A 26,254-nucleotide genomic window follows, 5' to 3' on the forward strand; every position below is an offset into this window, starting at 1 on the left:
GGGTTTATCATATATAGCCTTTACTATGTTGAGGTACTTGCCCTCTATGCCCATTTTGTTGAGAATTTTTATCATGAATGGATGTTTAATTTTGTCCAATACTTTTTCAGCATCTATGGAGATGATCATGTGGTTTTTGTCTTTCTTTTGGTTGATGTGGTGGATGATGTTGATGGATTTTCGAATGCTGTACCATCCTTGCATCCCTGGGATGAATCCCACTTGGTCATGGTGCATGATCCTCTTGATGTATTTTTGAATTCGGTTTGCTAATATTTTGTTGAGTATTTTTGCATCTACGTTCATCAGGGATACTGGTCTGTAGTTTTCTTTTTGGTGGGGTCTTTGCCTGGTTTTGGTATAAGGGTGATGTTGGCTTCATAGAATGAGTTTGGGAGTATTCCCTCCTCTTCTATTTTTTGGAAAACGTTAAGGAGAATGGGTGTTATGTCTTCTCTGTATGTCTGATAAAATTCCGAGGTAAATCCATCTGGCCCGGGGGTTTTGTTCTTTGGTAGTTTTTTGATTACCAATTCAATTTTGTTGCTGGTAATTGGTCTGTTTAGATTTTCTGTTTCTTTCTGGGTCAGTCTTGGAAGGTTGTATTTTTCTAGGAAGTTGTCCATTTCTCCTAGGTTTTGCAGCTTGTTAGCATATAGGTTTTCATAGTGTTCTCTAATAAATCTTTGTATTTCTGTGGGGTCCGTCGTGATTTTTCCTTTCTTGTTTCTGATTCTGTTGATGTGAGTTGAGTCTCTTTTTCTCTTAATAAGTCTGGCTAGAGGCTTATCTGTTTTGTTTATTTTCTCAAAGAATCAGCTCGTGGTTTCATTGATTTTTTCTATTGTTTTATTCTTCTAAATTTTATTTATTTCTTCCCTGATCTTTATTATGTCCCTCCTTCTGCTGACCTTAGGCCTCATCTGTTCTTTTTCCAATTTCGATAATTGTGACATCAGATTATTCATTTGGGATTGTTCTTCCTTCGTTAAATATGCCTGGATTGCTATATACTTTCCTCTTAAGACTGCTTTTGCTGTATCCCACAGTAGTTTTGGCTTTTAGTTGTTGTTGTTTGTTTCCATATATTGCTGGATCTCCATTTTGATTTGGTCATTGATGCATTGATTATTTAGGAGTGTGTTGTTAAGCCTCCATGTGTTTGTGAGCCTTTTTGTTTTCTTTGTAAAATTTATTTCTAGTTTTATGCCTTTGTGGTCTGAAAAGTTGGTTGGTAGGATTTCAATCTTTTTGAATTTACTGAGGCTCTTTTTGTGGCCTAGTATGTGGTCTATTCTGTAGAATGTTCCATGTGCCCTTGAGAAGAATGTGTATCCTGTTGCTTTTGGATGTAGAGTTCTGTAGATGTCTATTAGGTCCATCTGTTCTAGTGTGTTGTTCAGTGCCTCTGTGTCCTTACTTATTTTCTGTCTGGTGGATCTGTCCTTTGGAGTGAGTGGTGTGTTGAAGTCTCCCAAAATGAATACATTGTGTTCTATTTCGTCCTTTAGTTCTGTTAGTATTTGTTTCACATATATTGGTGCTCCTGTATTGGGTGCATATATTTTTATAATGGTTATATCCTCTTGTTGGACTGAGCCCTTTATCATTATGTAATGTCCTTCTTTATCTTTTGTTAATTTCTTTATTTTGAAGTCTATGTTGTTTGATACTAGTATTGCAACACCTGCTTTTTTCTCTCTGTTGTTTGCATGAAATATTTTTTTCCATCCCTTGACTTTAAGTCTGTGCGTGTCTTTGGGTTTGAGGTGAGTCTCTTGTAAGCAGCATATGGATGGGTCTTGCTTTTTTATCTATTCTATTACTCTGTGCCTTTTGATTGGTGCATTCAGTCCATTTACATTTAGGGTGATTATTGAAAGATATGTACTTATTGCCACTGCAGGCTTTAGATTTGTGGTTACCAAAGGTTCAAGGTTAGCTTGTTTCCTACCTTACTGTCTGACCTCACTTGCTTATTGAGCTGTTATAAACAGTCTGATGATTATTTCTTTCCCTTCTTTTTCCTCCTCCTCCATTCTTCATATGTTAGGTGTTTTGTTCTGTGCTCTTTTTAGGAGTGCTCCCATCTAGAGCAGTCCCTGTAAGATGCCCTGTAGAGGTGGTTTGTGGAAGGCAAATTCCCTCTACTTTTGCTTATCTGGGAATTGTTTAATCCCTCCTTCATATTTAAATGATAATCGTGCTGGATACAGTATCCTTGGTTCAAGGCCCTTCTGTTTCATTGCATTAAATATATCATGCCATTCTCTTCTGGCCTGTAAGGTTTCTGTTGAGAAGTCTGATGATAGCCTGATGGGTTTTCCTTTGTAGGTGACCTTTTTCTCTCTCTGGCTGCCTTTAATACTCTGTCCTTGTCCTTGATCTTTACCATTTTAATTATTATGTGTCTTGGTGTTGTCCTCTTTGGATCCCATCTCTCAGGAGTTCTGTGTTCCTCCATTGTCTGAGCAACTATTTCCTCCCCCAGTTTGGGGAAGTTCTCAGCAATTATTTCTTCAAGGACACTTTCTATCCCTTTTTCTCTCTCTTCTTCCTCTGGTATCCCTATAATGTGGATATTGTTCCTTTTGGATTGGTCACACAGTTCTCTTAATATTGTTTCATTCCTGGAGATCCTTTTATTTCTCTCTGCATCAGCTTCTATGCGTTCCTGTTCTCTGGTTTCTATTCCATCAATGGCCTCTTGCATCTTATCCATTCTGCTTATAAATCCTTCCAGAGTTTGTTTCACTTCTGTAATCTCCCTCCAGACTTCATTCTTCAGCTCCTGCATATTTCTCTGCAGCTCTGTCAGCATGTTTATGATTTTTATTTTAAATTCTTTTTCAGGGAGACTGGTTAGGTCTGCCTCTGCAGATCCTTTCTCAGGTGTAACTATCTTGGACTGGACCAGATTTTTTTGCCTTTTCATGGTGATAGCAGTGGCTGTAGGCAGGTTGCAGGTGTGTCAGCTGGGAGAAAAAAGTCCTTTCCTGCTTTCTGTATGCCTTGCCCTTCTCCGTTGCCTGTGACGGTTACCCGCACTCCTGGAGCAGCCACCAGGTTAGTCCCTAAGCTGCTGTGGGTGGGGTGTCCATCAGAGCAGCGTGGAGCCCTGCGGGGAGTGACAGGCATGCCACGTGCACTCCTCCATGCTAGCGGCGACCCTGCCAGGCAGCTGTGCAGCAGCAGCGGCCTTTGGGTCTGGCCCGGGCAGCTGTGCGTTGGGCTGGGATTCCGGTCAGCTGCTGGGAGCACACCTGCTCCCTCTGGCTCCGCTACAGGTGCGCACGGAGCTCTTCGCACAGGCTTCTACCGGGCTCCTCTGGCTTCACTGCCGCCGGTGCGCGCGAGCCGTGCCCGGGCTGTTTGGTTGCGCCGCTGCGGGCTAGCACAAGCCTCTCCTGCGGCACATGCATCTGCTCTCGGTCCCTTCTGGCACTGCCGTCCCCAGAGTGCGCTGCCACTCTCCTGCTACTGGGCCAGTGTGTCGGGGTCCGTGCCAGTTGGAGGAACGACTGGCAGGCTGCTTATTGCCATGAGGGGCTTCAGAGCTGCACTGCCTCCCCAGGGTTTCGGGCACCTAAGTTTCCCCGGTATTCCCAGCTGCCAGGACAACTTCGTCCAGCTATGGGGTCCCTGTCTCTTTAAGACTTGCAGAAAGCACACACTTTTCTTTTTGTCTCAGGGGCGCTGGTTGCAGGGACCTGCCCACAGGTTTTGCTTTTCCGTTTCACTAATATCCAGCACCCCGTGCACCTTGTGTCTGCGTTCCGGGTGCGGATTTCTAGAGCTGGTTGTTTAGCAGTCCTGGGCTTTCACTCCCTCCCCGTTCTGACTCCTTTCTTCCCGCCAGGTTTTGGGGTGGGGGAGTGTTCAGGTCCCGCCTGGCCGCAGCTTGTATCTTACCCCCTTCGTGTGATGTTGAGTTCTCACAGATGTAGATGTACCCTGGCTGTTGTACTGCATCCACTGGTGTCTCTTTTAGGAATAGTTGTATTTATTGTATTTTCATAAATATATACGTTTTGAGGAGATTTCCTCTGAACTACTCATGCCACCATCTTCCCGTGATCCCCCTGGAATTCCTTTTTGAAACTTTACAGAATTATTCATTCATGTAGCAGATTTATACCCATGAAAATAGCTAAGAAATTTCTGAAAAAGAACAATGAAGGAATATTAAAACAATGTCATTTAAAATTAAGAAAAGAGATTACACAATGAAGAATCTAATAGTGGACAGTAATTTAGGAAAAAAATTACTATCATTTCTCCATTTCCTGGCATGGCATACCCAAAAGGAATTAAAAAATCAAGGATTTAAATGTAAAAATATGAAATAGTTACAGATACATGTAAGTGAATTTTAAAAGTTTCTGCTGTTGGAAATTTCTAAAATTTTCTAAAGTTGACATAAAGATGAAAGAACTAAAGTCACTAACTACATAAATCTTGAAAATTTCCACGTAACATTACTAAATCAAATTTTTAAAGGATATACTAGAAAAAAATTATATATAGGCACCTCAAAAAAATCAGTTAAGGCAAACACAACAGAAAGATGGGCAAAAGAGATAATTAGAAAACAAAAGACAAATTAATAAGTAAGCTTCTAACTTAATAAGCTAGTAAAAGCATTCAAAAAAATTTTTTAAGTAAAAGGAGGAAATAAAGCAAAGAAGAGAAAAGAATGAAATAATAAATGAAAACAAGCAAAAGCTGATTCTTTGGGGTGGTGGAGGGATTAATGAAATTGACAAACCTCTGGCTAGATGAGGAAAGTGAGGGAGAAATCATTTGGCAAATACCAGGGGGCCAAAAGAGAGGTAGAGAACAGCACTACACTACAGATTCTAGAATAAAAGGAAAACAGAAGTGTATTATACCAATCAGCTCAACAATTTTAATTAAATGGACCAATTCCTTAAAATACACAAATTACCTAAACTGCTGTAAAAGAAAATATAACATCTGAATAGTCCTACATTTATTAAAGACACTAATAAATTCTTAATAAGAAATTCTTATTTTTGCCACAAAGAAAGCTCTAAAGCCAGAGAGCTTCACTGAAGAACTCTATGAAACATTTAAAGAAAAAAACAATACACTCTTTCAGAAAAGAGGGAAGTAGAGATGCTTCCTAACTCATTTTACAAGCCCAGCATTACACATAGCAACATCAAAGAAAATTCAAGAAAACTACAAACCAGTAGCTCTCATGAAAAGAGATACAAAATCCCTAACAAAATACTACCAAATAGAATTCAGCAATATATAAAAATAAAATACATAATGACCAAATGGGGTTTATTCTAAGAATATAAAGTTGATTTCCTATTCAAATAAACATAGTTCACCACATTAACAGGTTAAAAGATTTAAAAACAAGTATCATAAATACAGGAAAAGTATTTGTTTTTCCTTTAAAAAAAATTGAACTCATTCATGAAAAAACTTCCAGCAAACTAGAAATAGAGAAGAACTTCCTCACCTGATGATGAACATCTGTAAAAAAAATATCCAACTAAGACTGGAAACTTTTCTTCTCAGATAAGGAAGAAAACAATGATGTTCACTATCAATCACTTCTACTGAACATTGTGCTTAAAATCCTAACCAGTACAATAAAAGAAAAAAAAAAAGGCTGAGTTTTGAAAAGGAAAAAATGAAACTGTTCTTATTTGCAAATGACCTGATTACCTACAATATCCTAAGACACTAAAAGGTAAACTCAGCAAAGTCACAGGATACAAAGTCAATATACAATCATTAATTCTACCTCTGTATGTTAGCAATAAACAACCGGAAAATGACATTTGGAAAATAGCACTTATGAGAGCATCAAATACTATGAAATACTTGATATATTTATAAAAATATGTAGAAGATCCTATATTGAAAATATAAAACTTTGTTGTGAGAAATTTTAAGATCTAAATAAATGTTTGTAGATTAGAAGACTTCATATTAATATGTCCCAAATTGATACATAGATTCAATATAATTACAATCAAAATCTCAGCAGGTTCTTTTGCAGAAAACAACAAGCTGAATCTAACATGTGTTAGTAGACATGCAAAATGTCTTAGAAGAGCCAACACAGTTTTGAAAAAAAAAAAAGAAGAATGAAGATAATGGGGAGTGGGTACTAGGTAGATACATATGCATATCAGTGGAAAAGAACAGACCCAGAAATAGACCCGCATGTGTATGGTGAACTGATTTTTCAACAAAAGTGTTCAGTACAATGGGAAGTATAGTCTTTTCAACAAATGGTGCTCACATAACTGAATATTTATGTGGAAAAAATAAACCTCAGCCATTATTTCAAAACAAAGACAAGAATGCTCAAAACAGATGATATACCTAAATATAAAAGCTACAACTAGTAATGTTTAAAAATTCTCTTGTGACACTGATATAGGCAAAATTTTCTTAGGATGCAAACACTAGAAACTATAAAGATATTAATAAATTAGACTTCAACAAAATTTAAAACGTCTATTCAACAAGACACATTTTAAAAACTTTTAAAAGGCCACTGTAGCTCCAGGGGGAAGGGTGTTCCTGGCCTGGGACGAGTCCTAATCCGCTAAAACTGAAATAAGTCAAGGGAAAGAATAGGTTGGGAAAAACCATTTTTATTGCTTACAACTTCGCTCAATTTCACTGGCCCAGCACAGCTCCATTCATTCCTCACAGCCAGGTCATGCATGCTTCCCAAGTATTTCACAAAAATAAGCTGGCAGTAAACTCATGAAATAATGTTCATTATCACTAGTCAAAAAAATGCCAAGTAAAACCATAACCAAGTATCACTACACACCTACCAGAATGGCTAAAATACAAATGACCAACATCATCATATCCTGGTGACATACTGCTCTCACATATTGCTCATGGGAATATAAAATGGTACAACTACTGTGGAAAGTGCTTGCCTTTCTTACAAAGTCAAATATTTACTTAACTATATGATACAGCAACTTCACTCCTAATGTGTTTATGCAAGAAAAATGAAAGCATGCATCTATAAAGAGAAAGGTTCCCAGCAGTTTTAGTCATATAGTTAAAAAGTAGAAACAAAATTATTCATCAACATATAGACAAGTAAATACACACAAAAAAAAAGAAATAAAAGGGACCAAATTCTACAATGGGCAAAGCTAAAAATATACGTATAACTGAAGTCTCAAAAAAAGAGGTGAGGGAAGGACAGAAAAAAATATCTAAAATAGCTAAAAAATTTTCCCAATTTAATAAAAGCTACAAATTCATAGATCCAAGAAGTTCAGAAAGAATAAACAGAAAATCGAACCAAAACAACATAATTACATTGCTGAAAACCAATAAAGAGAAAAATCTCAAAAGAACCCAGGGAAAAAAAGATATATTACGTGCAGAGAAACAAAGATTAAGAATGACAGCAACTATGCAAATCAGAAGACGCCTTTCAAGTATCCAAAGTGTTATTCTAGAAGCCCATACCTACCAAAAACTTTCAAAAAGGAAAATGAAAAGTTTTACAGAAAAATAAAAGCAGATAAAATTCACAGACATGCTCTGCAAAAATTTAAAGGAAGTTCTTAGGGCAGAAGAAAATAACATCTGGATTTGACCCAAAGGAAGAGTGCCAAAATGAGTTTTCTACATTTTTTAATGTCTTTAAAAAGATAATGACTATTTAAAGTAAAAGTAAGAGCAATGTAGTAAGGAGTTTCTAACAAATGTAGAAGTAAATTCTATGACAACAATAGTACCAATGACAGAAGCAAGGAAATGGAAGTATACTGGTGGAGTCGTCTTTTACTATACCTGAAGTCATTTGTAAAAAACTTACTTCTACTGGCAACCAAAATGACCTTCAGCAGATGAATGAATAAATAAAATATGGTACATCCAAACAATGGAATATTATTTAGCACTAAACAGAACTTAGCTATCACGCCATGAAAAACATGGAGGAGATTTAAATGCATATTAAAAAATGAAAGACGTCTATCTGAAAAAGCTACATACTTTATGATTCCAAATATATGACATTCTGGAAAAGGCAAACCTATGGATATAATAAAAATACCAACAGTTGCCAAGAGTTTCTGGAGAGGAAGGGATGCAAAGACACAGCATAGAAGATTTTTAGGACACTGAAACTACTCTGTATGACACTAAAATGGTGGATACATTATATACTTATCCAAACCCATAGAATGTATGACATCAAGTTTGAACTCTAATGTAAACCATGGACTTTGTGTGATGGTGATGTGTCAATGGAGGTTCATCAATTGTTACAAATGTACCACTCTGGTAGGGGATGTTAATACTGGGAGTATCAACATTCTCCCATTATAAAGGTACATATGAAAATTCTGTACCTTCTGCTCAGTTTTGCTGTGAACCTAAAATTGCTCTAAAAAAAAAGTCTATTAAAAAAATTACGAAGTGCCAATCAAATTTTAAAAACACACACACACTTCTGTATACCTAAGTATGATAGTTGTCTTCAGGATAAGCTCGTGTAAATGTCTGTGATGCAAACTGGACTAATTTCTCATTTTTAATGGAATACAGTTTTTACTTAAAACAACTGACAAGTTACAGGTTTTCGGACTTGCATAATTAGCCAACAATCCCCCAAAAATGAATGAAGTGAACTTGTTGCTTTAGGGAAAACAACTAAAATATTTATAGTTGCCAATGACAAAATTAGAGTTTTCAAAGTGAATAATTAGCATTGTATCTGTCACTATGCACCTGGCAGCATTCCAGTATTACTTTTCTAATGAGGTTGGCAGTTATGAATTTATATTACAAAGTTATTTTAATGAATGCAATTTTTAAATATTGTATAATGAAATGCATTGACATTCATAAGATCTAAATATCTCAGAAAACCATTATTTTCCAAATGACCAACACAGGATGTTACAAAATCATGCATGGGTATAAGATCCATTCTAAGTACAAAACAGACAAATACATTTTAATATATAAAAAGTCACTGATGTGGTTTATATAAACAATAATAAACTGAATAATGAGTTTTGACATACTATAAAAGAAGAGTGTTCAAAATTTTACCTGAGAAAATCCTTCCCTTTTCCCTCTATTTACCTATGTGAGGCCAAATTTCTTGTACATACTTCAACCAAATCAACATTTCACAACAAACTAAATGTAGAAGCAAATACAAGACTCGATAATCTTCTACTAAGCTATATTGTCAAAAACTTTGCAAAAATGTAGAACAATACCAGTTCTTTCACTATTTTTTGGTTTTGGAAAATATTAAAAACATTAAATTAACATGCAATGAGTTTCTTATTATTTTTAATGAATGATACTTTTTTTAAATTTCTCAGTTTTAAATTATAACATGATAGAGGGGCGGAAGATGGCGGCGTGAGTAGAGCAGCGGAAATCTCCTCCCAAAACAACATATATCTATGAAAATATAACAAAGACAACCCTTCCTAGAATAAAGACCAGAGGACACAGGACAATATCCAGACGACATCCGCACCTGAGAGAACCCAGCGCCTCGCGAAGGGGGTAAGATACAAGCCCCGGCCCCGCGGGAGCCGAGCGCCCCTCCCCCCAGCTCCCGGCGGGAGAACAGCAGGCAGAGTGGGAGGGAGACGGAGCCCAGGACTGCCGAACACCCAGCCCCAGCCATCCGGGCCAGAGTGCAGGGCGCTTGATACTAGGAAAACAGGACAGCAAGAACAGTGAGCAGGCACTGGAGGCTGGGCGACAGAGGACATAAGAAAAGAGCGAGACCATTTTTTTTTTTGCTTTTTTGCTGTTCTGTTTTGACGAGCGCTTTTTGGAAGTCTTAAAGGGATAGGGACCCCAATACAAGGGAAACAGGGCAGAAAGACCGGTGAGCAGAGGCCTGAGGCTGGCACCGGATAATAAAGAAAAACGAACGACCACCTTTTTTTTTTTTTTTTTTTTTTAATTAAAAAATTTTTTTTCTTTTTTTTTTTGGTGGTCGTTGTTTTGTTTTGACGGGTGCTTTTTGGAAGTCTGAAAGGGGCAGGGCGGGTCACTTAATCCAGAGGTAGGGAATCCGGGATCTCTGGGCACCCTAACCCCTGGGCTGCAGGGAGCAGGGAGGCCCCTTACGGAGATAAATAGCCTCCCAGCAGCTCCTGCTCCAACGCGACTCCACCATTTTGGAGTAGCTGCCCGAGCCAGGCCACGCCCACAGCAACAGCGGAGATCAACTCCATAGCAGCCGGGCAGGAAGCAGAACTCCTTTCTGCGCGCAGCTGCGAAGCACAAGCCACCAGAGGTCGCTGTTCTCCCAGGAGAGGAGGGCCACAAACCAATAAGAAAGGAAGTCCTTCCATCCGTCACTCGTCCCAGTTCTGCAGACTATTCCTATCACCATGAAAAGGCAAAGCTACAGGCAGACAAAGATCACAGAGACAACACCAGAGAAGGAGACAGACCTAACCAGTCTTCCTGACAAAGAATTCAAAATAAGAATCATAAACATGCTGACAGAGATGCAGAGAAATACGCAAGAGAAATGGGATGAAGTCCGGAAGGAGATCACAGATGCCAGAAAGGAGATCGCAGAAATGAAACAAACTCTGGAAGGGTTTATAAGCAGAATGGATACAATGCAAGAGGCCATTGATGGAATTGAAATCAGAGAACAGGAACGCATAGAAGCTGACAGAGAGAGAGACAAAAGGATCTCCAGGAATGAAACAATATTAAGAGAACTGTGTGACCAATCCAAAAGGAACAATATCCGTATTATAGGGGTCCCAGAAGAAGAAGAGAGAGGAAAAGATAGAAAGTATCTTAGAAGAAATAATTGCTGAAAACTTCCCCACACTGGGGGAGGAAGTAATCAAACAGACCACGGAAATACACAGAACCCCCAAGAGAAAGGATCCAAGAAGGGCAACACCAAGACACATAATAATTAAAATGGCAAAGATCAAGGACAAGGAAAGATTGTTGAAGGCAGCTAGAGAGAAAAAGGTCACCTATAAAGAGAAACCCATCAGGCTAACGTCAGATTTCTCAACAGAAACCCTACAGGCCAGAAGAGAATGGCATGATATATTTAATACAATGAAACAGAAGGGCCTTGAACCAAGGATACTGTATCCAGCACGACTATCATTCAAATATGACGGTGGGATTAAACAATTCCCAGACAAACAAAAGCTGAGGGAATTTGCTTTCCACAAACCACCTCTAAAGAACATCTTACAGGGACTGCTCTAGATGGGAGCACTCCTGGAAAGAGCACAGCACAAAACACCCAACATATGAAGAATCGAGGAGGAGGAACAAGAAGGGAGAGAAGAAAAGAATCTCCAGATAGTGTATATAACAGCTCAATAAGCGAGCTAAGTTAGGCAGTAAGATACTAAAGAGGCTAACCTTGAACCTTTGGTAACCACGAATTTAAAGCCTGCAATGGCAATAAGTACATATCTTTCAATAGTCACCCTAAATGTTAATGGGTTGAATGCACCAATCAAAAGACACAGAGTAACAGAATGGATAAAAAAGCAAGACCCATCTATATGCTGCTTACAAGAAACTCACCTCAAACCCAAAGACATGTACAGACTAAAAGTCAAGGGATGGAAAAACATATTTCAAGCAAACAACAGTGAGAAGAAAGCAGGGGTTGCAGTACTAATATCAGACAAAATAGACTTCAAAACAAAGAAAGTAACAAGAGATAAAGAAGGAAACTACATAATGATAAAGGGCTCAGTCAAACAAGAGGATATAACCATTCTAAATATATATGCACCCAACACAGGAGCACCAGCATATGTGAAACAAATACTAACAGAACTAAAGGGGGATATAGACTGCAATGCATTCATTCTAGGAGACTTCAACACACCACTCACCCCAAAGGATAGGTCCACTGGGCAGAAAATAAGTAAGGACACGGAAGCACTGAACAACACAGTAGAGCAGATGGACCTAATAGACATCTATAGAACTTTACATCCAAAAGCAGCGGGATATACATTCTTCTCAAGTGCACATGAAACATTCTCCAGAATAGACCACATACTAGGCCACAAAAAGAGCCTCAGAAAATTCCAAAAGATTGAAATCCTACCAACCAACTTTTCAGACCACAAAGGCATAAAACTAGAAATAAACTGTACAAAGAAAGCAAAGAGGCTCACAAACACATGGAGGCTTAACAAAACGCTCCTAAATAATCAATGGATCAATGACCAAATCAAAATGGAGATCCAGCAATATATGGAAACAAATGACAACAACAACACTAAGCCCCAACTTCTGTGGGACACAGCAAAAGCAGTCTTAAGAGGAAAGTATATAGCAATCCAAGCATATTTAAAAAAGGAAGAGCAATCCCAAATGAATGGTCTAATGTCACAATTATCGAAATTGGAAAAAGAAGAACAGATGAGGCCTAAGGTCAGCAGAAGGAGGGACATAATAAAGATCAGAGAAGAAATAAATAAAATTGAGAAGAATAAAACAATAGCAAAAATCAATGAAACCAAGAGCTGGTTCTTCGAGAAAATAAACAAAATAGATAAGCCTCTAGCCAGACTTATTAAGAAGAAAAGAGAGTCAACACAAATCACCAGTATCAGAAACGAGAAAGGAAAAATCACGACGGACCCCACGGAAATGCAAAGAATTATTGGAGAATACTATGAAAACCTATATGCTAACAAGCTGGGAAACCTAGGAGAAATGGACAACTTCCTAGAAAAATATAACCTTCCAAGATTGACCCAGGAAGAAACAGAAAATCTAAACAGACCAATTACCAGCAACGAAATTGAAGAGGTAATCAAAAAACTACCAAAGAACAAAACCCCCGGGCCAGATGGATTTACCTCGGAATTTTATCAGACATACAGGGAAGACATAATACCCATTCTCTTTAAAGTTTTCCAAAAAATAGAGGAGGAGGGGATACTCCCAAACTCATTCTATGAAGCTAACATCACCCTAATACCAAAACCAGGCAAAGACCCCACCAAAAAAGAAAACTACAGACCAATATCCCTGATGAACGTAGATGCAAAAATACTCAAAAAAATATTAGCAAACCGAATTCAAAAATACATCAAAAGGATCATACACCATGACCAAGTGGGATTCATCCCAGGGATGCAAGGATGGTACAACATTCGAAAGTCCATCAACATCATCCACCACATCAACAAAAAGAAAGACAAAAACCACATGATCATCTCCATAGATGCTGAAAAAGCATTTGACAAAGTTCAACATCCATTCATGTTAAAAACTCTCAGCAAAATGGGAATAGAGGGCAAGTACCTCAACATAATAAAGGCCATCTATGATAAACCCACAGCCAACATTATATTGAACAGCGAGAAGCTGAAAGCATTTCCTCTGAGATCGGGAACTAGACAGGGATGCCCACTCTCTCCACTGTTATTTAACATAGTACTGGAGGTCCTAGCCACGGCAGTCAGACAAAATAAAGAAATACAAGGAATCCAGATTGGTAAAGAAGAAGTTAAACTGTCACTATTTGCAGATGACATGATACTGTACATAAAAAACCCTAAAGACTCCACCCCAAAACTACTAGAACTGATACCGGAATACAGCAAAGTTGCAGGATACAAAATCAACACACAGAAATCTGTGGCTTTCCTATATACTAACAATGAACCAACAGAAAGAGAAATCAGGAAAACAACGACATTCACAATTGCATCAAAAAAAATAAAATACCTAGGAATAAACCTAACCAAAGAAGTGAAAGACTTATACTCTGAAAACTACAAGTCACTCTTAAGAGAAATTAAAGGGGACACTAACAGATGGAAACTCATCCCATGCTCGTGGCTAGGAAGAATTAATATCGTCAAAATGGCCATCCTGCCCAAAGCAATATACAGATTTGATGTAATCCCTATGAAACTACCAGCAACATTCTTCAATGAACTGGAACAAATAATTCAAAAATTCATATGGAAACACCAAAGACCCCGAATAGCCAAAGCGATCCTGAGAAAGAAGAATAAAGTAGGGGGGATCTCACTCCCCAACTTCAAGCTCTACTATAAAGCCATAGTAATCAAGACAATTTGGTACTGGCACAAGAGCAGAGCCACAGACCAATGGAACAGACTAGAGAATCCAGACATTAACCCAGACATATATGGTCAATTAATATTTGATAAAGGAGCCATGGACATACAATGATGAAATGACAGTCTCTTCAACAGGTGGTGCTGGCAAAACTGGACAGCTACATGTAGGAGAATGAAACTGGACCATTGTCTAACCCCATATACAAAAGTAAACTCAAAATGGATCAAAGACCTGAATGTAAGCCATGAAACCATTAAACTCTTGGAAGAAAACATAGGCGAAAACCTCTTAGACATAAACATGAGTGACCTCTTCTTGAACATATCTCCCCGGGCAAGGAAAACAACAGCAAAAATGAGTAAGTGGGACTTTATTAAGCTGAAAAGCTTCTGTACAGCAAAAGACACCATCAATAGAACAAGAAGGATCCCTACAGTATGGGAGAATATATTTGAAAATGACACATCCGATAAAGGCTTGACGTCCAGAATATATAAGGAGCTCACACGCCTCAACAAACAAAAAACAAATAACCCAATTAAAAAATGGGCAGAGGAACTGAACAGACAGTTCTCCAAAAAAGAAATAGAGATGGCCAACAGACACATGAAAAGATGCTCCACATCGCTAATTATCAGAGAAATGCAAATTAAAACTACAATGAGGTATCACCTCACACCAGTAAGGATGGCTGCCATCCAAAAGACAAACAACAACAAATGTTGGCGAGGCTGTGGAGAAAGGGGAACCCTCCTACACTGCTGGTGGGAATGTAAGTTAGTTCAACCATTGTAGAAAGCAGTATGGAGGTACATCAAAATGCTCAAAACAGACTTACCATTTGACCCAGGAATTCCACTCCTAGGAATTTACCCTAAGAATGCAGCAATCAAGTTTGAGAAAGACAGATGCACCCCTATGTTTATTGCAGCACTATTTACAATAGCCAAGAATTGGAAGCAACCTAAATGTCCATCGATAGATGAATGGATAAAGAAGATGTGGTACATATACACAATGGAATACTACTCAGCCATAAGAAAAGGGCAAATCCAATCATTTGCAGCAACATGGATGGAGCTGGAGGGTATTATGCTCAGTGAAACAAGCCAAGCGGACAAAGAGAAGTACCAAATGATTTCACTTATCTGTGGAATATAAGAACAAAGGAAAAACTGAAGGAACAAAACAGCACCAGAATCACAGAACTCAAGAATGGACTAACAGGTACCAAAGGGAAAGGGACTGGGGAGGATGGGTGGGTAGGGAGGGATAAGGGGGGGAGAAATAGGGGGGTATTAAGATTAACATGCATGGGGGGGTAGGAGAAAAGGGAGGGCTGTACAACACAGAGAAGCCAAGTAGTGATTCTACAACATTTTGCTATGCTGATGGACAGTGACTGTAAAGGGGTTTATAGGGGAGACCTGGTATAGGGGAGAGCCTAGTAAACATAATATTCGTCATGTAAGTGTAGATTAGTGATAGCAAAAAAAAAAAAAAAAAAAAAAAGGGCAGTTCCTGTGTGGTAACCTCCAACGAGTTCTACACAAGGGTATAAAGGGCATATAAAAGTGTAGGCAAAGGGTCTGTTTGTGTTTATACAGAGGATCAAAGCCTAATTGGGCTACCCCGAAAATGAACTAAGATACGATATGAAAAAGAACTTCCAACATCTGCACTCTCTGGAAGACTCATGCCAGAAGATGATCATCAAAAAACCCCAACAAATATCCACGCACTGCTACAGCTGTAGATGCACTCATCCCACCAGTTCCTGGACTTGCCATGGGAATGAGGAAGGAGATATCTAAGCTGACCTGTGCATACAGTAAAACAACAAATTTGACTGGATCTATACTGTTGGAACTCAACCAAGAATTTGGAGAAGTCCAAATTGTAGCGTTCCAAAGTCTTACAACTACAGACTATTTGCTGTTAAAAGAACATATGGCATGTGAACAGTCCCCAGGAATGGGTTGTTTTAATTTATCTGATTTGTCTCAGACTGTTCAAGTTCAGTTGGACAATATCCACCATATCATAGATAAGTTTTCACAAATGCCTAAGGTGCCTAACTGGTTTTCTTGGTTTCACTGGAGATGGCTGGTAATTACAGATATGCTTTGGTTATGTAACTATACTCCTATTATGTTAATGTGTGTGCGCAATTTAAGTAGTAGCTTAAAACCTATACATGCTGAAGTACTCTACAAGAAGATATGTCAAAGAAATAATCAATCTTCCCATGTTTTCTTCCGCCTGCTACTTCTATAGCTTTTCTTCTTCCCTCCTAATTACAACCCTTAAATAGAATTCGTGCCTCATATCAAATTTTCCGAGTATCATAATTCTTCCAAGTGGTAATGATACCTCAAGACAAATGCTGGGCATAGAAGCCACAGGGCATAAATATGCAAAGAAGTAAAAAGCTAACCTTTTCAAACAATAAGGCTTCCCTCTCACTTACCAACTTCACATCTCCCTGTATGGCCCCGGAAGATGACTGGTTAGCCAGAGACGGGTAAGATTCCTCAAGGGAGGAACAACCTAAGACAGGCACAGTCGCAGGGGGGTCATCAGGTGAGAAATTGGGGATCAACAGGTGAGGCTTAGAACCTCACCCCCCCTGTTCTGAGAGAAATCTTCTGCATACGTGGATGTTTTATTGCCCTGGTCTAGCTTGGATTAACACATAGTCTACAGGCACACACCTGATCATCTACATTTGCTCTCTTACAACACTAAACTATGTTTTCTACCTTTATCTTGTATCTATCTACCACTTCAGCATTTTATTAAAAATCATAATAATAAAGAGAGAAATGTGGTATCCACATATAAATCAAGTATAAAAACCAAATCAGTATTCATATTTGAACTGACTGTTTAGAGTTCATAATGCATGAGCAAAACCGAAAGTTTCTGTGATGCCTGCCCTTGTACTGTTCACTATGTAACTTATTCATTATGTAAGAATTTGTTCTACATGTAAGAACTTGTTTGTTATGCCTCAGAAGATTGGAGACTGACGAAAATTAGGCTTGGGGTGGATTAATGATTGTGCATTGAGCATTGACTCCCTATACAGAATTTTATTGTCGTTAACAACCATTTGATCAATAAATATGAGAGATGCCCTCACAAAAAAAAAAAAAAAAAAGGACAGACTTCCAATGGTAAAATAAATAAGTAACCGGGATGTAATGTATAGCATAAGGAATATAGTCAAGATATTGTAACAGCTTGGTAGGGTGATAGCTGCAACCTAGAATTATGTATATAAATGTTCTACCACTGTGTTGTACACTTGAAACTAATGTAATGTAATACTGTGCGTCAACTACCCTTCAATAAAAAATAATTATTAAAAAAAAAAAAAAATCCTATTAAAAGAACTCATCAAAGCAGCTAACTTGGCACTGTGATGATAAAAATAAAAAAAGAATATACTGAAAAAAAAAAATTATAACATGATATTTATCAGTAAATATAACACATATATATATGAGAAACTCTTCAGAGTTTAAAACAGTAATTTTTAATGGTGTGAAGGGGTCACAGAGACCAAGAAATCTGAGAACTGCACATCCCAGGGATGCAAGGTTTAACAGTTTAAAAAACAAATCAAAGCAGTATGGAGGCTCCTCAAAAAAGTAAAAATACAAATACCATTTGACCCAGGAATTCCACTCCTAGGAATTTACCCTAAGAATGTAGCAGCCCAGTTTGAAAAAGACATATGCACTCCTATGTTTATCACAGCACTATTTACAATAGCCAAGAAATGGAAGCAACCTAATTGTCCATCAGCAGATGAATGGATAAAGATGTGGTACATATACACAATGGAATATTATTCTGCCATAAGAAAACAAATCCTACCATTTGCAACAACATGGATGGAGCTAGAGGGTATTATGCTCAGTGAAATAAGCCAGGCGGAGAAAGACAAGTATCATATGATTTCACTCATCTGTGGAGTATAAGAACAAAGAAAAAACTGAAGCAACAAAACAGCAGCAGACTCACAGAACCCAAGAATGGACTAACAGTTACCAAAGGGAAAGGGACTGGGGAGGGTGGGTGGGAAGAGAGGGATAAGGGGGAAAAGGGGCATTACTATTAGCACACATAATGTAGGGGGGGAGGCATGGGAAAGGCAGCATAGCACACAGAAAACTAGTCTCTATAGCATATTACTACAGTGATGGACAGTGACTATAATGGGATATGTGGTGGGGACTTGATAATGGGGGGAATCTAGTAATCAATTAATCTAGTATATATTAATGATACCAAAATTTAAAAAAAAAAAGGGAAAAAAAACGAGATCAGTGAGACTAGACAAGAAATAACAAGTGTTGGCAAGGATGCGGAAAAAAGGGACCCCTCATACCCTGCTGGTGGGACTGCAAATTGGTGTGGCCAATATGGAAAGCAGTATAGTGGGTTCTCAAAAAGCTCAACATAGAAATACCATGTGACCCAGCAATTCTGCTTCAGGGAATTTACCTGAAATAAACAAAATAACTAATTTGAAAAGATATATGCACTCCTATGTTTATCACAGCATTACTTTCAATAGCCAACTATGGAAGCAACCTAAGTGTCCATCTATAGATGAACGGATAAAAAAGATGTGGTGTATATATATACAATAGAATATTATTTAGCCATTAAAAAAAAGAATGAAATCTTACCATTTGCAACAACATGGATGGACCTAAATGGTATTATGCTAAGTGAAGTAAGTCATAAAGAAAAAGACAAATACCATCTGATTTCACTTACAAAAAACAAAAATGAACAAATAAAACTGAAATAGACTCCAACACAGAATGGACTGATGGCTGCCATGGCACAGGGTGGTGGATGAAGGAGAAAAAAAGAAATCAGTGAGAATGTCTGACATCTTGACTGGGCAATGGTTACATGAGGGAGTACACATGTCAAAATGCATCAAGCTGTACATTAAGATTTATGCTTTTTGTATCTATCTCAGTATGAAAAGATTTTTAAATAACTTTTAAAAAATCAGTGAGACTAACCAGATTATCAGAATAAAGGAGAAAAATCAGATGATCATTTTAATAGGAAGCACTTAACAAAATTCAACAGATGTTCATTATTTAAAAGGTCTTAGCGAACCAGGAAAAGACGAAGATGTCTACTCTTCACTTTCTACTCAACACAATTAGAAGTCCCAGTGAAGTAAGACAATAAAAAGAAATGGAAGTCATAAAAATTGGAAAGGGAGATATAAAACTGCCTCTATTTGCAATGACCTGCTTATGTACATAGAAAACCCAATGGAATCTACAAAAAAATACTGGAACTAGCATGTGAATTTAACAAGGCCACAGGATGAAAGTAAACAGTATTTTTATAATCTAGCCATGAACACTCTAAAATGAAATTTTTTTTAAATATTGTTTTCAACAGCCAAGAAATACTTAGTTCCAAGAATCTAACAGAAACTGTATACTATCTCTATAATGAAAAACTACAAACCTCAGAAAGTTCTAAGAGAATATAAAGACCTAAATAAACACAGAAGTACACCACATTTAAGGATTTTAATACTCAACATTGTTAGTATGTTCATTCTCCTGAAATTAAACTACAGAGTCAATGCAATCTCAAACAAAATTCCAGGAGTCCATTTAGAAACTGACTAATTCTAAAATTAAAAGGAAATGCAAAGGAGCTAAAATAGCTAAAATATTCTTGAAGTCTTATTTTAAGACTTATTATAAATACTTGGTAATCAAGATCATGTGGTACTACTATATTTTTATCAAATATATCAATGGAACAAGAGTCCAAGAATAGACCTCCAACTGATTTTCAAGATTCCCAACGTAAGTTGATGGGAAAAGGAAAGTATCTACAATTTGTGCTTGAACAACTGAAGATAAATATTATTATATTTATTTTTTGTCTATATATAATGAGAAAGAGACTAAAAGGCATTTGGAACATATTTTGTTGTAATAATTAAGAAATTACAGTATCATAAATATTCTTAATACTTACATTTTTTATTTTGATGTTTCCCCAGTCCTCATCCTGTTTTAAAGACAAATAAAAAACATTTTACCATGTATGTATGACCCAAACAAAATCTAATCAACTAATTCTAAGCTACTTGAAAATAGAATTTTTTCTGTATGCAGATTTTACTTCCAATTACTATAATCAAAAGTATTTTAAAAACAAAGAAAATACATGCAGTCATAAAGCTAGTAAATCTAACAACTGCTTAAACTATGTGAACAATCTAAAAGACAGTAAACTTGGCAGCACCACAAGTACTAAAGGACACAACTGATCACAAATGACATACTAATTTTTTGTATGTTTGTTGCATGTCTGAAACCAGCAAAGCTCATAACTAGCTCATGTGGCAAGAAGGAAGAGCAACTTATGAAACAAGGTCTACATAATTAGGGTGATTATATAACTTATCATCCAAGTCAGGAGACTCTTGAGAATGAAAGTGCTATTAACTAACAAGACTTCCTGAGACAAATTAACCCTTAATAATACAGTTGACCCTTGAACAACACAGGGCTTACAGCACCAACCCCAGTCAAAAAGCTGCATATAACTTTTGACTCCCCTAAAAATTTAACTACTAATACCCTACTGTTGACTGGAATCCTTACCAAGAACAATCAATTAGCACATATTTCATGTGTTATAATATAATGTATTCTTACAGTAAAGTAAGCTAGAGAAAAGAATTTTTTCAAATTGTCACAAATCTCCAAAAAATTTTCCAATATATTTATTGAAAAAATCTGCATGCATAAGTGGACCTATACAGTTCAAACCTCTGCTGCTCAAGGGTCAACTGTATTTGCCATGTCCACAAATGTTGAGTTTCAAATCCTAAATTTCACATCTATGAAGCAATTAAATACTTTCACTTCAGTATGGTCAATTAAATCAAGATCTTTTTCTTTTAAACGCCATGCTGGTCCATATTTTTGGCTACTGAAGTTAAGCTCTTCCCTTCATAGGCTAAAGTGGGCTTCACGCTATTCTTTCTTTTTACATAAAGTGCCAGGCATTCACAACGCTTCCTTTTGTGGTGCTACTATCTCTTTGGACACCCTTCTTCAAAGTGGAACCATAATTTCCTAAAGTTTAAGGGCTATTACTGCTGACCATGAGGAATAACTAAATATGCTCCCGCAGATCACTTACTTTTCCAATGTCACACAAAGCTGGGATATGAATCCAGATCTGCCTGACTTGTAAATCACATGTTATTTTATTCCTTACTATACATTACTTAAATCTCTCTGATGCTGTTTCATTTACATACATTCACTTTCCTCATTTTTAAAATACATAGTTGAGAATTAAAAGAAAAAGAAAAGCCTGACACAGACTATTCAATCATCTGTATCTGTCGCTATTAGTTTCATTTAGTTTGCATTTTTTTAATAGTTTTCCACAGCACACCACGAGTACATGGTTCAGCACAAATTAGGTTATCAAGCTCACTAATGAGCAAAAGCTCAACTGCAACTTGGAGGGGAAGCAATGCTTCTTCACCAACATCTGTTTTATTGCCATTAAAAGAAAATACCTGTGTTATCTCTTTTGTGGCCCTTCATCAATGATGCTGGTAAACTTGGACTCTTAACTGTAGTCAATCCAAGCAAACTAAATAAAGGAAAAATTAAGTTCCCTCTCTTTTTAAGCAAAAATATTTTTTCTCCCATCCCCAGATAATGGCAATCAGTTACTAACACCTAAAAAAAGGGGACTCTTTTTTAATGAGCAGGATGCACAAAAGACCAAAGGAAAAAATTAACATTATTCCCAAACTGGAGCTTTGGTATTGCTTTTGAAATACTCTGAAGTTCAACATTCAAATGCATGTACAAAACTACATTTTGTAGTGTTTTTTTTAAAACATATCTACCATACTGTTCCTTATTTTTAACAGAGATTAAAAGTTTCCACCTCTCTAAGAGAAGATTACTATGGAAATTCAAATATTTCATATTAATCTAAACAAAATAATACTTCTAACATACCCTCATTGGGAAAAAAATTTGAACAATAGAGATAACTGTAAAGTGCCCCACTACCCTGACCCCAGGAGATATTCATTGATACAATGCATTTTAAAATAAAAATCTTAATGATGCTTTTATAATATAGTTTTTTGAAACAGCTACAATGTTCTTCCCTTACACTAAAACAATTTTGATTAAACAATTTAGTCCCATAGACTACATACTCTCACCAAATAAAAAAATACTTCAACTGCTTCATTTTCTCGGGTTAATTTCACCAATTACATAATTATAATATATAATAAAATTTGGGCTAAATTTTACCTTTAATGTTCCTCCTTTCACCATAACTTTCTGTCTGGCTGGCTGGACTCCAGTCAGTGCAAAAAGCTGAGCCTTGAATACCATTGGAGGTTCATCCGTATTCAATTCTACACCTTCAAATTTCTCCTTTCCCCATTTCACAGTAACTGCAAACAAAGCCATAAATATTTTCATTTACAAAATAACAAGACTTCAGATTTAGAAGATTCTTAGGGGACCCATCAGGCTAGTTCTTGAAAGCCAAAGTATGTCATTCATCTCTTTACGCTCATAATTAATGCCTACCAAAGCAGGAGTGACTTGAATGCAGTAGGTCCTGAAAAAAATTTAACTGGATCTAATCCAACTTCTCATTTGCTAAATAAGGAAACTAAGACTTAAGAGAAAATGACTGATAATTACTAATGTCACAAAACTAGTCAGTAAATATTCCAAGTCTTCTAAATTCTACTCATTGCAAAATATGATCACACTGAAATATCTCCCAAAATAAATTCACAGACTTTAAAATGTGTTTAATTAAATAATAATTAAAACCAGTACATACCACTGGAATAGAGAGGGGAAAGGTTAGAAAGATATTTTGAGAGAACAAAAAAAATCTTGGGAGAATAAGGAATATTTAAAACAGGTTAAGGAATAGAGATTCTGGATTATAAAAAGAAGGGTACAGAAAAAGTGAAAGATATGGTTCCTGAGCAAGCGTAGTCAAATATTAAGAATCCAAAGATAGAACTAAATCGTTAAAAAATATACAGAAATCCTACGTTACTGCCATTCAAATGGCTATTATAACAATGACAAAAAAAGGAAATAAGTGTTAGTGAGAACATGAAGAATTTGGAACCCTTGTGCATCATGGTTGGGACTATAAAATGGTGTAGCCATTGTGGAAAAAGGATATGACAGCTCCTCAAAACATTAAACACAGAATTACAGTATGATCCAGCAATTCCACTTCTGCCCCAAAATATAGAAAGCAGGGACTCAAACTGGTATTTGCACACCCGTGTTCACAGCAGCAGTATTCACAGAAGCCTAAAGGTGGGAGCAACCCAAATGTCCAACAGATGAATGGATAAACAAAATGTGGTATATACACATGGATATTATTCAGCCTTAAAAAATAATGAAATTCTTACACATACTACAACATGGATGAACTGAGGAAGCATTATGATAAGCAAAATAAGCCAGATACAAAAGGATAAATATTGTCAGATTCCTTTTATGTGAGGTACATAGAGAAGTTAAATTCACAGAGACAGAAAGTAGAATGGTAGTTACCAGGAGACTGGGGAGGAGAGCAGAAATGGGGAGTTATTGTTTAATGCAGAGTTTCAGTTTAGAAATATGAAAATGTTCTGGAGGTGGATGGTGACAATGGCCACACAACAATGTGGATGCACTTAATGCCAAAACTGCACAACTAAAAACGTTTAATAGTACATTTCATGTTACATATATTTTACCACAGTAAAAAAAACTTCAATCAGCCTCATAAAGTAGCCAACTTTTAAAATATATAAAAATAAGTAAACTCACCAACAATGGAACAAAAAAGCATCCTACAGTATGGGAGAATATATTCATAAATGACAGATCCAATAAAGGGTTGACATCCAAAATATATAAAGAGCTCACATACCTCAACAAACAAAAAGCAAATAATCCAATTAAAAAATGGGCAGAGGAGCTGAACAGACACTTCTCCAAAGAAATTCAAATGGCCAACAGACAAATGAAAAGATGCTCCACATCACTAGTCATCAGAGAAATGCAAATTAAAACCACAAGGAGATACCACCTCACACCAGTAAGGATCGCCACCATCCAAAAGACAAACAACAACAAATGTAGGCGAAGTTGTGGAGAAAGGGGAATCCTCCTACACTGCTGGTGGGAATGTAAATTAGTTCAACCATTGTGGAAAGCAGTATGAAGGTTCCTCTAAAAACTCAAAATAGAAATACCATTTGACCCAGGAATTCCACTCCTAGGAATTTACCCTAAGAATGTAGCAGCCCGATTTGAAAAAGACATATGCACCCCTATGTTCATTGCAGCACTATTCACAATAGCCAAGAAATGGAAGCAACCTAAGTGTCCATCAGTAGATGAATGGATAAAGAAGGCATGGTACATATACACAATGGAATATTATTCAGCCATAAGAAGAAAACAAATCCTACCATTTGCAACAACATGGATGGAGCTAAAGGGTATTATGCTCAGTGAAATAAGCCAGGTGGAGAAAGACAAGTATCAAATTGATTTCACTCATCTGTGGAGCATAACAACAAAGAAAAACTGAAGGAACAAAACAGCAGCTGAATCACAGAAACCAAGAATGGACTAACAGTTAGTTACCAAAGGGAAAGGGACTGGGGAGGATGGATGGGAAGGGAGGGATAAGGGGCGGGGGAAAAGAAAGGGTGCATTATGATTAGCATGTATAATGTGGGGAGGGAGGGCACAGGGAGGGCTGTACAACACAGAAGACAAGTAGTGATTCTCCAACATCTTACTACGCTGATGGACAATGACTGCAATGGGGTATGTGGGGGGAACTTGGTGATGGGGGGAGTCTAGTAAACATAATGTTCCTCATGTAAGTGTAAATTAATGATACCAAAATAAAAATTAAAAATAAATACATAAATAAAAAGAAGTAAACTCAAGGATATACACAATATCTTTGCACTGAAATCTTTATTTTCTACTCAAAATGAGAATCTCAAAACTAATAGTTGTCTAATTTCCAACAACTAAAATATGAAAAACTGACCCTGATTCCAAATCCCAATTCTGTCACCAGTTTAATTAATGTGTTTAGCATTCATTCAATGAAAAGCCCAGCAACGAGCATCAGGAAGACTCTCTATGAACTTACAATCTAGTAAGGGAGAGATGGGGGAAAAAAAGGTTAAAATAATTAACAATAAAATATAAATATTGATAATGCTACAGGAGCACAAAGGGATGTTTCAGGAGTGAGGAGAATTTACTGGAGGAAGTGATACCTTCAAGTTGAGTCTCAAGAAAAAATTAGGTGTTAGCCAGAGAATAAAAGCATTCCTGAACAAGACAAAAAACATTCAAAAGCATAAAGCAAGCACGGTGTGTTCTGAGACCTAAGTAATTCACAGAGCAAGGGGAAGCAGCTGAAACTGGAAGCTGGTTGAGGGTCAAGTCAAGGAAGGTAATATATATTACGCTTAAACGTACAGGCTTTGTGCTTTTTATAGTAGGAATATGTGCAATCCCTGACAGCGTTTTATAAGGCCACTTCAGTCTTGGCTGGACATTAGTCAGCTCAAGAGCATCAGGGAAAATGGGCTTGAAGGGGGCATAACTACAATCAATGAGAGAGGCTAGAAACATGACAACAGTACAAGCAAAAGATGAGATCTAAACCACAACAGTGTTGGAAATAATGAAAGGAACACCTGTCTGAAATGTATTTAGCTGTGTTACCATGGGCAAGTTACCTACACTTTTTGCTTACCCATAAAGGAGAATTATATCAGTATCACAGGATTATGTCAAATATTAAAACAAAGCAACATGTATAAAAAACGCTAGCTTTATACCAGGCACAAAAGTGTTCATTATTTTTTGTGGCATTCATCCATGGCATTCATTTCACATGCAAGACTCTGGATATTTAATTTTCTAAAACATAAAATGGTACTTAAAATGTTCTCCTGTTAGTATAGGGTTTTTGCAGAACCTGAAAATAGATTCTCAATATGGAGATGTCAAATCCACTC

General features: G+C 37.0%; 1 protein-coding gene across 2 annotated transcripts in view; it reads right to left on the reverse strand.

Moving 5' to 3' along the window:
• USP14 (ubiquitin specific peptidase 14) overlaps positions 1 to 26,254 on the reverse strand; it is an 84,479-nt gene that overhangs the window by 56,750 nt on the left and 1,475 nt on the right. For both annotated transcript variants that reach the window (XM_036905812.2, XM_036905813.2), the window contains exons 2-3: positions 22,482 to 22,627; positions 20,158 to 20,190 (exon numbers count right to left, since the gene is read on the reverse strand). In XM_036905812.2, coding sequence (XP_036761707.1) covers positions 20,158 to 20,190; positions 22,482 to 22,627 — 179 coding nt within the window. The remainder of the gene's footprint in view (positions 1 to 20,157; positions 20,191 to 22,481; positions 22,628 to 26,254) is intronic.

Source organism: Manis pentadactyla, chromosome 6, assembly GCF_030020395.1.
Source record: "Manis pentadactyla isolate mManPen7 chromosome 6, mManPen7.hap1, whole genome shotgun sequence".
In the NCBI taxonomy this organism is placed as follows: Eukaryota; Metazoa; Chordata; class Mammalia; order Pholidota; family Manidae; genus Manis; species Manis pentadactyla.